Source organism: Varanus komodoensis, unplaced genomic scaffold (assembly GCF_004798865.1).
Source record: "Varanus komodoensis strain SLA01 unplaced genomic scaffold, ASM479886v1 scaffold57, whole genome shotgun sequence".
Lineage (NCBI taxonomy): Eukaryota > Metazoa > Chordata > Lepidosauria > Squamata > Varanidae > Varanus > Varanus komodoensis.
Genome location: NW_025336182.1, coordinates 1533092 through 1547416, shown reverse-complemented (window position 1 = coordinate 1547416; position 14325 = coordinate 1533092). Strand labels below are relative to the sequence as shown.

The 14325-nt window shown below is 56.2% G+C and overlaps 3 protein-coding genes across 7 annotated transcripts in view; 2 read left to right on the top strand and 1 right to left on the bottom strand.

Moving 5' to 3' along the window:
* The first annotated feature begins 4547 nt into the window (after positions 1–4547).
* Positions 4548–7933, top strand: KLHDC9 (kelch domain containing 9). Its single transcript, XM_044449049.1, has 4 exons — positions 4548–5059; positions 6441–6609; positions 7153–7351; positions 7753–7933. The coding sequence occupies exons 1-4, from the start codon at positions 4548–4550 to the stop codon at positions 7917–7919; spliced, it is 1047 nt and encodes a 348-aa protein (XP_044304984.1). The 3' UTR covers positions 7920–7933.
* Positions 7934–9170: 1237 nt separating this feature from the next.
* On the bottom strand, positions 9171–12300 carry PFDN2 (prefoldin subunit 2). Of its 2 annotated transcripts, none has more exons than XM_044449214.1 (4): positions 12151–12300; positions 11320–11408; positions 10830–10953; positions 9171–9487 (listed from the first exon to the last, which is right to left on the bottom strand). In XM_044449214.1, exons 1-4 carry the CDS (start codon positions 12247–12249, stop codon positions 9308–9310), a joined length of 492 nt encoding a protein of 163 aa, XP_044305149.1. In that variant the 5' UTR covers positions 12250–12300; the 3' UTR covers positions 9171–9307. The 2 variants fall into 2 exon arrangements, with proteins under 2 accessions (XP_044305149.1, XP_044305150.1); XM_044449215.1 differs by lacking the exon at positions 12151–12300 and adding an exon at positions 11497–11646.
* A 134-nt stretch (positions 12301–12434) lies between these two features.
* NIT1 (nitrilase 1) overlaps positions 12435–14325 on the top strand; it is a 10038-nt gene continuing 8147 nt past the window's right edge. The window contains exon 1 of one of the 4 annotated variants that reach the window (XM_044449204.1): positions 12435–12561. Coding sequence is in view for 2 of the 4 variants with exons in the window: in XM_044449202.1 (XP_044305137.1) it covers positions 13121–13173 (53 nt within the window). In the remaining 2 variants the exon portion in view is untranslated. The other 3 variants (XM_044449205.1, XM_044449202.1, XM_044449203.1) reach the window with 3 other exon arrangements.

The following is a 14325-nucleotide window of genomic DNA, read 5'->3' as shown; positions in this document are numbered from 1 at the left end:
CAGCAGCCTGAAAGCGCTCCGCAGCCGCAACCCTCTGGGTGCCGCCTCCTCACTTCCCCCCTCTGCCCGCGCCAATGCTTCCCAGATTCCTGGCCGCCCTCTGCGCATGTCCCCCTCCGGCCCCCCACCGCTGGTGACTTGATGTGCCTGCCGACAACTTCAGCACACTCAGCAAATGTTTTCTGGCAGGGCCTGCTTTGTGCTGCGGCTGCGGATCTGTGGCTGAGGCGCATAGATGCGGTTGCCATGGGCTCCCGGTTGCCAGGCGACCAGACTCGGATCCGCCCTGCTTCCCTCTTCCCAGGTAGGCCTCAATGGACGCTCCAGCCTCTCCTGCAGGCGATTTGCCCACGGCTCGGGCCAGGCTTTGGGGCTGGCTTCCAACATGCCACGGAGATACACGCAGCTGGGTGCTTGCATGAGCTTCAGCGCATTATGCGCCTCACTCTGCAGGGCAGCCAAGTCAGGCCGAAGGGAGCGCCTCGCTGGCTCCAAACACTCCTGTTTAAGTAACAGGGGAAAGCCAGCTCCTAAAAAGCGAATCGGGGGTGTTTGGTGTGTCTCCCCACCCTACGCTCCTTCCGTGGATGCTCCAACTGTCTCTATTTATACCATGGAAGGTCCCTATTTTTTGTTACCTGGCTCCTAGCATGTCGTTATTCTGCCTGTGTTTGCTTTTCTTTCTTTCTTTTTTGGTGGGGGGGAGGTGCATTTCACACATTCTGGACCGTGTGTTGCTACCCTTGCTATTCTTTCGGGTTCAGCTCCCTCTCCAGGGCTGCTAAACCTCTGGGCAAGTGGAAGGAATTGGGTGCGTCTTGTCCCCGGCACTCCTGCGCGTGTGCATAAACACGCACCGCTTGCCCTTGCGCTCTGTGGCGAGATGTCGTCTGAACTGCTCGTGGTTCACTTTGCTTTTCTAGCATATATTTCTTCCTGCAGTGGCCTGAGCCACTTTTCTAGCATATATTGCTTTTCTAGCATATATTTTCATGTAAATAGCAGGGTTTCAAAGAGGTGGAGGACAGAACACGGCTATTCCCCGAAGAACAAGTGCGCTGTGGGGGGCTTGGGGAGGATGAGGAGACGCATGGAAGCATGCAGTCCACACTGCGGGGGGCACACTGGGAGCTGCAAGCCCCCCCCCCCCCCCGTCTATACATACATCAAATTGTACCCAAGAGCCACATCTACCCTTCGGGAAAAATTCTGGGGGGGGGGCGGAGGAGAACCCAGCTCTGGTTCTAGCTGGACTCTCCACTCTGGGCCATCTCTCACCAAGTCCTGTACAGAAGGATCCCGGTGCGTTTGTTGAAAATGTGCTAACAATACTTATAGTGACTTTTTTGCATTGAACAGAAGAGGTATTAATATATGAAATAAATATATGGTTTCAGTTGGTGTTGCCCGGGCACTCAGCTCTGCTTGTCAGTAGGCTGTTTTTTTCAGAGGTTACGCCCCTGCTCAGGACCCGGGTCTCTCTATCCATGTCTGCAAATGACTTAGAAACATAGAAACAGAGGGAGTCAGAAGGGACCTCCGAGGCCATCTAGTCTGACCCCGGCTCCAGCCGGCTCCACTCATGTCATGCCCACCATGTGCACGTCCAGCCTGTCCTTGAACGCTCTCAGCCTCATTCTGCTCTGGAAGCAGAGTGCCTGACCAGCCTCCCAATCTGGCCTCTTAACCTTCTCCCCAAGTAACCGGCCCCGTCTAACCTGCAAGGAATTGCTTTCTGGGTCTCCTCCACATGCATTCTGACTGTTCCTCTTTCCCAGGGATTTACCCCACCTCTGCCCCAGTGGCGGCCTTCAGGGGACGGCCGGGCATTTCTTTTGCACTAGCTGTGCTGTTCCTGAAGCACCAACTAGAACAGGGGTGTGCAAACTTTTCCGCCCCAAGAGCTGAACGTGGTGCTGACTCGGGGTGAAGCGGGGCTACATATGCCCACCCCACTGATCCCGAAGAGCGCTCTTGTGCTCGTACTCTCAGCTCCCTCCTCCAGGGATCCTGAGAGCATGGGGTGGACCGTCTGTTCCTGCTGCCAGTGAGGAAAGAGCCATATGAGCTCAGGCCACTGAAGGAAGGAATTCAGAACTGAGGTGGAGAGTATCAGGGCAACTTTGGGGCTGCAAATCAGCCCTTGGGGGCCGCAGCCTGCTTCCCCCTGCTCTGGAGGGGACTTGAGCTCAAAGGACGCGGGGAACGTTTCCCGCTGCAACCATGAATCTGCTCTGCCGAACGAGAGACTGCTGCCGGGTAGCACAGGCCCAGAAAGGAGCACGTTTCTGTTCTTGGGAGTTCAGCTCCTTCCCCATAGTCAGTGACTGGTCCGCATGATGCCCATGGCGTGTTTAATCCATGGTGGCGTGTTTAATCCATGGTGGCGTGTTTAATCCATGGCGTGTGCCTGGTATGATTTGAATTTGAAGCAATTTGTTGCATTGTCCGCCCCTGGGCAGCATGGCTTCTTGGAGGGGTCAACAACCCTCAAATAGCCCATGGGCTGTGGCTGGGTTCTTTGAGGCTGTTTAACCCTCCAACAACAAGCCATGCCCAGCCATGTTTGGACGAGTTGCATCCAGCTCTCCACATGCCACCGTGACTTGCAAACGGGATGTAAACCCCCGAGTGGCTGGGCAGAGGCCTTCTGTCCCCCGTGCACATCCAGAGTGCGATGGTTGTGCACTGTGTGTGCGAGTTGCAAGCATGGAGGTGGCCTCAGACTTGGTTCTGGGAGATCTCCGCTCCCGTCCTTGGGCTGCTCAGGACTCCATGGCTGCCCTGCGGCGGTTCTGCTCTTCCCTGACCGACCAGCTCCAGAAGGTGGGGCTGGGGGACGGCTGCTCTGCGCCACGGCAGTGATGCCACGGGGCTCTGCAGGGCTCCACTGATCCGCCACGCTCCTCGACATCTGCAGGAAACTGCTGGCAGGGGTTATCCAGAGGTATCATCGGGGCGCAGATGGCACTCAGCTCTGCCTCACATCTTCACCAAACTCTGAGGGCCCACGAACCGGGACTCAACCCCGACCAGACGGAGGTGCTGTTGAGCGGATCGCCTGTCTGGTTGGGAGGTGTTCCCCCAAAGGGATGGGGAAGGTACATGTGAGAAGAGCCATTCCTTCAGATGGCCTGGTCCCAAACTGTTTAGGGTTTTAATAGTAGCACTTTGCATTGGACCCAGACTTCAGTTGGCAGCCGGTTAGGGTTAGGGTTCCAGTGTAACCGGAAGAGGACTGCCATGATGCCTTCTCATGAGCCGGTCCCCATTAACTTTCTTGCCCTCTTTCGGATCAGTTGGAAGTCCCTGGATTGTTTTCAAGGGCAGCCCCATGTAGATCTCATTGCAGTTATCCAAGCAAGAGGTTACTGGACCATGGATAACTCGCTAGGGTCTTGCTGTCCGGATGGGGTCATCACTAGTATATCAATTTAAGCTGATAAGCTCTGGGTCCAGGAGAGCTCCCCAGACAGCTGCCCCTGGCACCTTCTTTGCATTATTTTTGACCCCAGGTGAAGAGCTTTTCATTCCCCCAGCATTTTAACAGATGAAATTTATAACTCCATTTTTTAATATTGTATTTTATTCTGTACTGCTGCATGCTTCTATGAGGATTCAGTTGCAATTGCTATGGCAGTTCTGTTGTTTTAAGTTGATTTCATCTTGTGTGCTTGTGTTTTACATTTTTTCTTAACTTTTATTAACTGTCAAAGACCCTTGGCTATTGGGTGGCATAAAAATGAAAAAGAAGAAGAAACCAGACTCTGTCTATGAAAAGAAGGCAGAATAGGCTTTCCTGGCCTGGTGCACCACTGACACTTTGGATTACAGCTCCCAGGCTTCCTGGTCAGGAGCTGGTGGGTGTGACAGGAGCGGAAATACAAAACTTTGGAGGACACCAGCCTGGGAAAGCCTGACAGACGGAGCCACGGCTTTGCAAGGCCCCCTCCCCCCGTAGCCTGTGTAGGACTGTGAGAAATAACGGGGCAGGCCTTGCCCACTGGGCCAAGCAGCACCCTTCCCTTTTAAGACTTTTTAAATCTTAACATCTACCTTGATGAAGAGCTTTTATTAACTCTGATTTTTTAAACACCTCCCTGTAACTTCTGGGTCAGATCTAATAAAGGCATTAATTGGGGACTCCCAGTATGAACCTGCGCAGACAGGCGGATGAACTCCTGCAGGGCTTTTCAGTGGTGGCCTCCTGGTCAGGCAACGCTGCCCTCGAAAGACCCTTCTGGGGCCAATGGGGGCCTCGTTCTGCACCAGCTTCCCCCCTTCCCAGAGATCCGACCACACGCAATCAGCCTGCAGCGCACCAGCCGAGCGGTTTAGTCACCACGGAGGCTTAGCTGGCTAGTAAAGCGCTGCATTTTAGTGGGCAATTGATATATCTGTTTCCAGTGTTGCAGGTTTCTCTCTTTCTGCATGTATCCTTGTGTATTTTTTGAGAAGACGGCTATGAATTATTGCTACTGTGGCTGCTATCGTTCCGCTGACCCACTGCTTGCCTTTTGCTCTGCCTCCCGCCAGACAGGCCTGGTATGACATCCGCTGGCGGCGTCAGCTGGGAGTGGAAGCCGGTCGTGCGCAGTGACCTCCTGGCCCGCGGCTTCCACTCCTGCAACGTGCTGCAGGGGCAGCTCCTGATCTTCGGTGGCCTGAAGTCGCAGGAGTGCCATGGGGCCCCCCTCGGGGACCTGGTGGCCTTCGACCCACTGCTCCAGACGGTCCGAACGCTTGCTCCTGAAGGTGGGCCCCGCCGGAGCCACCACGAGGCCGTGGTCCTGGCCGACCGCTTCTTGTGCGTGGTGGGAGGCTGGGACGGCTCCCGCCGCACCTCCGACGTGGGCTGCTTCGACGCCGAGCAGGGGCGGTGGGAGCGCTGGACCGCGGGGCCTTCCAGTGAGGCCCCCGTGGGGCTGAGCAGCCACACCTGCACCAAGCTGACAGACCACGAGCTGCGGGTGGTGGGCCGCGAAGGCGGGCTGCGAACACAGCGGCGCTACGCCAGCATCTTCACCATGCACATCAACCCCAGCACCAAGACATACTGGTACGTTCCGGCTCCCCCCCCCCCCCAAAAAGCGCCTGATGGTGAGCGGAGCAGTGCAGGATTCTCTGCACCCTGGGGCTTTGCTCTGTTGGCTCTTTCTGGACCTGGCTAGCATGGCGTGAGGAAGTGCCCCTCTAGCGGAATAGAGCATCTACTGCAATGATTTGGAGGGGTGACCCAACCAGAAAAGAAACCACCGAATTTCACATTACAGCGTTTAAAAGTTTGCTGGGGAAAAGCCATCCTGAAAGGATGTGCGGAGACAGCAGGCAAGACCACGGGAAGCGTGGCGCAAGCACCACTGGGGACAGTCGCCTCCGTGCGCCGCCTCCTCCGTGGCCCCCGCCCTGCCCGGCAGCACCTGCCGCCTCCGCTCCGCCATCCCCCCCGCCGGTTCTCCTCCTCAGACTCTGCAGTTGAAGGCCTGTTGCATTGTGAAACCAGGTCCCACTGGAAAATGGCCACCCCGTGCCCCCCTCCCTGCACAAAGCGCAAGGCTGCGGGGACCTGGCACAACAGTGCCTCTGCCCAGGCTGCTCCCTCCTCCCCCACCAGCATCTCGACAGCCAGAAGCTGAGCCACAAACGCAGCCCTCGCGCAGCAGGTGGGGAAGGCGGCTGCCGCGGAAGCCAGAGGACTGCCCTCTCTGGCCCTGTGCCCCCCGACGTGTTGGGACCGCGGTGGCTGGGAACTGGGGGAGTGGCTGACCCAGCACATCTGGAGATTGCCTGATGGGAGGTTGCATTAAAGGTTTGGGAAGGCATTCCTGAGCATATGCAGAGTGCCTTTCTTCTACTATTAAGCAACCCTTGGCATGTTTCTGGGTCCGAGGAGGCCACTTGCAGGGCGGCCTTGTGCTCCACTGGCACTCGCCCGAGCGATGGCGTTGGCTGCAGAAACCATGCCTACTCCTTCCCCACAGACCCGCTGGCCCCCTCTGCACCGGCATCCTCCAGGTTTGGGTTCCCCGGATGCTTTGAACTTCAGCTCCCATGAGCCCCACCTCCTGTGGCCAATGGATAGGGGCTGCAGGCCAAATTTTCTGCGGGCAACAGCTCGTGGAAGCTCACCGTTCTGCAAGAAAAGGCATTCTTAGAGCTGCTTAAAGTATGGACGCCGGGGAAGGCACGCTCACCCACGTGATCCAAAGTGACTGTGGGCTCTGCTTTCACACCACTTCACACAAATCAGCGTGTCTGTGCTGGAAGCACAGCCACGTTCCCCACACAAGCGGCCCGAGTGCCTCTTCCCCAGGAGGGTGGTGCAAAACAGCCCGTGGCGCTGCAGCACATCACCCTGCAAGCCGCCCAGCCCAGGACGGGATTCGGAAGGGGGGCCACCTGGAAACTAGTCTCCGGCGCGTTTCTCCTCTCTCCGCTAGGTACGAAGAGGAGGCATCTCGGACGGCCTCCCGGGCCGGCCATTCCGCCATGCTCGTGCGCGAGGCCAGGCCAGGCGGGAGGAGCAGTGGCTACGCGCTCCTGGTGTTCGGTGGGCGTGACTCCGCCGACCTCGACGTGGCTGGGCGGTGGGAGAAAGGGAAAATCCACGTGAGTGAAGGCGCCCTCGGCGTGCCCCCTGCGCACCCCCGGCGTGGGCGGATCCAGGGCTGGCTGGGGCGAGAAAGCCAAGGTGCCCCCATGGAGGCCCACCAGGCCCCCCGGCCCAAGCAGGGCTGAGGCAGGCTTTGGAACAGCCCGCCGTGGGGTCCCAGCGCCGCCGCTGCCCCGTGCCACCCAGCCTCTTCATCCTCCCGCCCCGCTGCCACAGCCTTCACACCAGTTCCCCCCAGCCCCCTGGCCGGCTGGTGGCTTTGGAGGAGCAGCCCTGGAGGGGGGCGGCAGTCACTCTGCCAGGCCACACCCCAACCTGGGGGAGCGCCACCCGCAGAACTCTGCTCACCGCGTGCCCCACGGGCCGTTCTCCTCCACCCATTTTTCGTTTCAGCGATGCACTTGGTCCTCCCTGGCGGCCAACGGGCCTTTCAGCTTCCCTGCTTGGCACACCAAGGCCCAAGTCAACCCCTCCCCATCCCAGCAATTTTAAGAGCAATACGCACAGACAACAGCTTGCCACTCCTTTTCCCTCCTCAGGCCGATTCTGTGCTCGCTCCGGGACTGACGGAGCAGCTCTCTCGCCTGGTCAGCTCTGGAAGGGGCTCACGGCAGGCTCCCAAAGGCCTGAGGCATCAATCCTGCTCGGTCGTGGGACCGTTCGCCGTCATCTTTGGAGGGGAGACCTTAGCGACGGGGAGGGATTCTGTTTGCAACGACCTTTACATTTATGATACACGTAAGTCTTGTTCTCACCCTTTGAGGTGCGGCAGTTCTTTGGTGTGTTTATCATGCTAGTGCGTGCATTTCTTGACACACACACCCACGGCAGGACAGCCGCCCCACACCCTCCTCTTGGGCACCTCAGCAGCTTTTGACATTTGCCATACCCAGTGAAAAAGGCTTTTTCACTGGGCATCTCACATCGGAGGAAATCGCTGACCTCTTCTGCAAAGGCGGCCAGTGGGGGAGGTGGGTGTGAGCCAGGCAGCCAGGAGCTGATGCAGGTGCTGGGCAGCTAAGTGCTGGTTGGCCAAGATCCGCAAGCCCAGAGTCCTCAGCCTGGGGCACCGAAGAGGAAGTCGAGGAAGAAGGCAGATGGTTCTCTAGAACCTGAGTCGTTTGATCTTGTTTTTCTAGGGTCTTCGCCTGCAAACTGGTTCCATTTTCCTTGTTCCAACCGGGCCCAGAAGAGGGTTGGTCACCGAACTTGTCTTTGGAATGACAAGCTGTACTGTGTTGGGGGCTTTGGGACTGATGGCAAGTCCCCCTGCCCCGAGATCTGCAGCCTAGAAATCTCCCTGTGAAGGCAAGGACCACCAGATGCCGAGAGCTGATGAACCTTCCCCAGGAACGCTACTCTCAGGTCTGCTCAGGTCTTCCTTTCCTGGCAAAGAGGGGCTGTCCTTTGTTTATGTGAAATAAAAGCCCCCTCTGGCAGATCAAAAAGGCTCCTCTCTCTGCAGGCCAATCAGAGCAATGACCCAGTTGAAGCACACTAGGAAGAAACCTCCTCACTTCACGGATGAAAACAGTCCAAATGCACGAATACTCCAGGGTTCACCATTCCAAAGCCTTGAATTCAAATCTGGTATCAGAAGCCCTCCAAAATCAAATTATGTTCCACACAGGAGCACTGGAAGGGGCTTGCACTCAAAATATACAGAGAACTATGTAGGTCCTATTGACATCTAAGGAAAGGTAAGCTGGACATGCACATGGTGGGCATGCTGTGAGCGGAGCCAGCTGGCGCCAGGGTCAGACTAGATGGCCCAGGAGACCCCTTCCGACTTGCTCTACTTCTATTTTCTAACACACATTTTACTATGGTAAAAACCCAATTTTCCACTACTTTCCTAATTTGCAAACATTCATGTCTAAAGATTCAGCGGATTAATCATATGAGTCCATCAATTCATTTTACTTGAATCTGCCTATGAATAACAGATTTGAATAAAAACCACACTTCAGATGGCACACACTATTTTAAGAGAGGCATTTCCTCTTGTAAGGGAAGAGGGAAGGCTCCTTCTAAAGTGATGCCTGCTGCCTGCATAAACAATCATTAAGCATGCTGGGGGTTTTTTAATGTTGATTAATGAGCAGGGGGTACAGCTACTGACCAATTAGCAGCACAAGAAAACAGGCCTGCAATGCCGAGCATATTCTTCGTCTGTCTAAATTTGCATAGCATTACACCTTCAGTGCTGTACCTGCTTTGGATAATTTTGTAATTTCAAACTATTCTCACATCACTTGTTCTGCTGTGCATAGAGAGGAGTGAGCAGCTAAACCGGGCACCAAATTAAGCACTGGAATTTGTATCCAGAAACCATTTTCTCACAGCTCTTCTCCACTGAGGGGGAAAAGCTCGCTCTGTTTTCAAAGGAGAGGTGGACTGAAGAGGTACATACTGCATAAAAGTACAGAATGAACTTCTGCCAGTCTTGCAAGATGGACCTGCTTCCAAGGATGGCAGGAAAAGAACAAGGTCTGCTCTTGTGCTCTGGGGATGGGAGGTGATCCAGTGCAGCTGCTGTTTCTCACGTTAGCCTAAATACGTGACACTCAGAATGTTTATTTAACAAAAATATTATACAAGATGACACCAACACAATAATAAAGGTAAGCCTTTGAGAGCTGCAGCTATAGAGTAAGGGGTGTTAAGTCCTTGCTGAGAAAGTCTCTCCTTCCACTAGGAGACCAGGACCCCTGCAGAGCTGGATTTGGCACCTGCTCCCTCTGTGCTCTCCTTGGATGGAGTCTTCTGGTCATCCTCGCCCATCAGGCGGATGTTGTGTTTTTCTCGGAACTCATTCAGCTCCCGGCCTTTTGTCTGCAGCTGCTGACTCAGTGTCTCTATGATCTTGTTGATCTAGAAAGTACAAGAGAGGAATCCAGGTGGACAAGTGGAGAGACTGTGGAGAGATACACATGCAGGGAGTGATAAGAGAGGCCTCCGATCCTTCTGCCATTCTCCCAAGCTGGATGGGCATTCCATATAGTTCAGCCTGGCCTTCCATTTTGGTAGGCTTAGTCCAACTGGCACAATCTGCTAAAGGCAGGCATCGCCGTCCACCACAGCTTATTACTCTGGAGTGGAGAGCAAAGATGTGCACTGGAATGACGTGCGAGGACCTCGAGAACTGGGCCGGAGGTAAACACAACCCTGAAACATCTGCTGTGGGGACAGAGCAGGCAAACACTGGCGAGCAAGTTAAATGGAGCTGGTGAGTGGGCAGGTTTACCTGGCAACAGACACATGGGCATACTGGTGGAAAGGTAATGCTGCACCTGAGTTTGCCTCTCTACTGCCAAACTCAGGCTCCACATTGTAGTTATTTTCATCACCTTTCTGCCCAGGTGGCTGACAGAAGTCTGGGAACTAAAAAAGTAGCAATTTACTTTTTTGGTATAGTTCAAGAATCACTACAAAGAAGGGGATTAAGAAGGTTATAGAAGTTGTGTGAGGAGACAGAGACCCCAGTCAATCTCCTAACCCACTTTGCTTCTGTTGCCCTCAACTCGGAGAGGGTAAGGCTCTGAAGAGCATGCCTCTGCCTGGGCAGGAACTCCATGCAAGAAGTGTGCTGGTTTTCCTTGGGCTGCAAAAGAGATCCCACATCTAAAGCTACCAAGCTCTTCATTTTGCTTTCCTTCCTCTTTTCACATTACCTGTCAGCTACTTTAATAAGCTCTGTGCTTTAAGTTTTTGCCACACCCAGTCCTAGTTATTTTCTGTGCCTTTCTACCTGGTAATTTGGGCAGCTGGAACGAGGGGGAAATATCACTGGTCAATACAGCACAAGAATCTCTGCAAATACAAACACCTAATGATTTAATGATAAAGGAGTGATAAAGGAGGTGTTATTATATGTACTAAACGTAGCTGAATGTTAAAGACATGGATGCTGGAGGTGTTGCTTCTATTAGAATGACAAAACTGCCAGGCAGAGAGAAGTTAAAAGGCAGGGGAATAGGTTTCCTCTTTTAAAGTGCAACATTTTATGGGGAGATTAATTTGCACAACAGTGGTCTTCAGAGAATAAAGTCCACAGAAGCCTGCTAGTCAGGAAGGCTCTTAGGCACTGAAAAGGTGGTCTTATTTTCCTTCCAGCTTCCCCATGACTGGATGCGGGGGGGGGGGGGGGGGGGGGGGGGCATTTGTTGTCCCAAGCCAAAGGGGGGAGCCTGCCTCCAACCAGCAGAGGCATTACCTGATCTTTGTTATTTTCTAGTGCTGGAAGGACCTCCTTTACAGTGCGCTCCACCAGCACACCTCCCACCATCCGGTAACACTTCCTGGTAGGATCCACTTCACGAAGTGTTTCAATAACAAGTCTGTAGAGAGAGAAACACAGAAGATCTGCAAGCAGCTTGCATCAAAGCCAGAGCAAATGGATCCAGATATCCATGTAACCAGAAGCCTCAGGGCAGAAGAAAGCAGCCACACCAAACTGCTTATTAAATACCAAGAAATTAAAAGAGGCCACGTTGCTATTCCCTCCAGATCCAGTAATAAAAATTGGCAGCATATTAATTTGAATACATGAGACAAATTTGTTGCAAATGATACTTGCCCAGGTGACTTTTAGCAATTAAGTTTTTCTAAGGCTGATCAACACACTGGTTTGCAACAAAAGCAAAGCTAAAGGGCACTACAGAGAACCAACTTTGATATTTTTCAAAGTCATGCTCCTTGCCTACTTGTGTTCGTTCAAGTCCATCTCCAGCTCAGCTGCCTTTGAGGCTAGACCTCGCTGCTCCTGACGCAGGCGATTAAATCCAGCCACCACCTGAAAGGAAAGGAAGACTCGTAATTTGAGGGCATACTCCAGCCACCTCCAGCCTGAGCAGGTGAACGGATCCCTGTAATGCTTATACCTCAAGCCTTGGCTTCTCCCCGCTGTAGTTTACCATTTACTATTGCTCTTCAGACCAGAAACTCCTTGGGGGAGAAACATGCCTCAGTTCTCTTAGCTCACCGGAAAACTGACACCCGGCTCGCCTTAATCCTGCCCAGTCACTGCCAGGGAAGCAGACTGGGCCAGGGGACCCCCGGCCATAACGCCAAACGTCGTGTCTGACGACCCTCCTCTTCGGAGCACGCGGCTCCCACGGGCCCTGCCTGGCACCCCCCCCCCTTTCCTTGAACTCGGCCGGCGACCCGCCGCTAGGCCAGCCTGGGCGCTCATGAACACGGCGCGGGTGCGCGCCCAGGGTCGCTGCTCTTCCTCCTCGGCCTGCCCGCCTTGTCGCTCGCCCTCGCCAAGCGCGCGGCGGCCAGAGGAGCGCGTCTCCCCCGAGAGCCGCGGCCCGTCCCTCTCCCCCGGGCGGGCGCGGCTCTCCGCAACAGATGCGAGCGCAGGCGCGCGCCCTGCCCTCTGCACGTGTTCAGAGACCCTCCCCGGGAGGGGCCGCGAAAAATGCGGCGCGACCGGCCCAGTCACCCTCCCTCTACAGGGAGCCTGGCGCAGCCCCTGCGCTCTGCACGCGCGCAGAGACACTCCCCCCGCTCGGCCAGCCCCTCCCGCCCACCTGCTCGGCCGTCATGGCCTTGGCGGCGGCGGCGGCGGCGCCACCCGCACCGGAGGAAGGGGCCGCCGGGCCGCTCTTGCTCTTGCCGCTGTCCGCCATCTCCCGCGCCTCCCTCGCTCCGGCACGCCCCGCCTCGCAACAGCAGAACTGCCGGGACACCGGGTCAGCGGCGCCTCGTGACCGGAAGGCGCCGCCCCTCCTGCCCCGGGTGCCCCCCCGCCGTTCCGGGGAGGACTTTTCCCTGGCGTCTCTGTTCCGCCCTCAGTGGGTTTTGCGGGCGCCACCGCCGCCAGGGGCACAGCAGGAGCCCCAGAGAAAGCTTGTTGGCCCAAAAAGGAAGCAGGGCAGGGCGAAGAAAAGCTGACTCAACTGGACACGTGCGGAAGGAATTCCTGAAAAGAGGCGCGCTTGGTAGGAAAGGCGGGCAGAGAACCTTCTTGTTTGCCCATTTCGGTCCAAGGGCGCCATTTTGTTTAAGGGCATCTCCCTCTTTCGCTATCATTATTTCGGGCTTTCGGTGCCCTGCGGCGCCATTTTGAAAGAGGGCATTCAGCAAACCTCCCCCGTGCGAGGCACAGACGTAAAAAGTGGTAGAAGGAGCCACCAGCTTCTCCGCATACGAGACTTCCGGGTTTCAGTGGGAGCCTACGCCAGGGCCCGTGGCCATCCGAGGACGGCAGGCTCACGTCTGTGCGCACCTGTGCAGCACCGACCAAGGCTGCCGCCCTAAGCGGGAGTTCCTTCCTTCTTACGTGCCATCAAGGCCTCTGGCGGGTGGCGACCCTTGCACAGGAATGCCCTCCAGAACATAGAAACAGAGCGAGTCGGAAGGGGCTGCCAGTTGAAATGTGGGCAGGATTCAAAGTGCTGTATTAACAAAAAAAAGCTCTACCAGCCTCCCCCACCTGGTGGCCTTCAAAGGTATTTCCAGCGGGGTCATTGGCTGGGTGTTCTGGATGTGGCGGTCCGAATGGGTCTGGAAGGCACAAGATTGGGAAAGTCTGCCCTAAACGGCTTGGGCAGGTAATCTGAAGGAACGCCTTGTCCCAAATGTACCTACCTGGACCCTATGGTCATCTTTGGGGTTGTTCTCTGGGAGCCCCTTGCAAAAAAAGCCAGGAGGGTGGCTACCAGGAGTGTGGCCTTTTTAGTTACGGTACCCCAGCTATGGAATGAGTTCCGTAAGGAGGTGCATCTGGTGCCCATTCTATTCTTTTCAGCACCAAGTGAAAACCTTTTTATTTTCCCAGTATTTTAACTGGTCATTTTTAAATTGTAGTTTTAGTATTGCATTTAATCCTGTACAGCTGCTATGCCTCTGTGTCACAACTGCTATGGTTTTATTAATTTATGTTAATTTTTCTTATTTTTTCTCTGTTTCTCTTGTGTGTTTTAAACTTTTGTTAACCGCCCAGAAAACCTCAGCTATTGGGCAGTATAAAAATGAAATAAATTTTTCCGCATGCCCCTCCTCCGGGAAGGCGCGAGCACAAAGAACGTGTGTCCAGCCATCGCTTTCCCCGATTCACACGAGCGCGTGGCTCCCAGGCCGGACGGGACGCAGCGACGCGCTCCGAGCTGCGAGCCAGCCTCGTGTGGACTGGCCGCCCGCCCGCGACGAGCAGGGGCAGAGTCGCTGCCCCGCGACCGGGCGGCTTCCCCCGCGAGCATCTCTGCGAGCCGGAGGAGGGCGGCGTAGGCAGAAGGGCGACCTAACCGGGGCGGGCGGCTCTGTGCGCGCCCTACTCCAAACCCCATCATCCCCAGCGGGCACCCCCGCAGCCTTCTGCAGGGCCGGGCGGCCGCCGAGATCGCGGCACCACGACGCCTGCGGGTGGAGAGCCCAGCGCGCCCGGCGGCTGCCTCGCTGAGCCCTCCGGATGCTCCGGACTACAGCTCCCATCAGCTCCCGCCGGCGGGCCCGCGGTCGGTCCGCGCAGTCTCCCTGGCGGCAGCGGGGCGTGCGCCGCACTCGGCTCCTGGCGAGCGCCCTCCGCGCCTGCCGCCGGTTCGCCCTCCGGGCTGGGCTCGCGCGCCTCCGGCGGGGACGCCCATGTACGCCCCGCCGCGGGGGGCGGGGCGGGGGGCAGCCGGAGGGGCGCGCCGGCGGGGGGCCTGGGGGAGGGGGCGCCGCGCGGCCCTGCGGGGGGCCGGGCCGGGCAAGGGCTCGCCGCG

Excerpts from the sequence above, each read along its gene's own strand:
- PFDN2 (XM_044449214.1), bottom strand. The coding sequence starts at position 12,249 with ATGGCGGACAGCGGCAAGAGCAAGAGCGGCCCGGCGGCCCCTTCCTCC. Across the intron at positions 11,409-12,150 it reads AGGCCATGACGGCCGAGCAG|GTGGTGGCTGGATTTAATCG; the intron begins GTGGGCGGGAGG and ends CTTTCCTTTCAG. Across the intron at positions 10,954-11,319 it reads ATGGACTTGAACGAACACAA|ACTTGTTATTGAAACACTTC; the intron begins GTAGGCAAGGAG and ends CTCTCTCTACAG.
- KLHDC9 (XM_044449049.1), top strand. The coding sequence starts at position 4,548 with ATGACATCCGCTGGCGGCGTCAGCTGGGAGTGGAAGCCGGTCGTGCGC. Across the intron at positions 6,610-7,152 it reads GGGAGAAAGGGAAAATCCAC|GCCGATTCTGTGCTCGCTCC; the intron begins GTGAGTGAAGGC and ends TTCCCTCCTCAG. Across the intron at positions 7,352-7,752 it reads CCTTTACATTTATGATACAC|GGTCTTCGCCTGCAAACTGG; the intron begins GTAAGTCTTGTT and ends TTGTTTTTCTAG.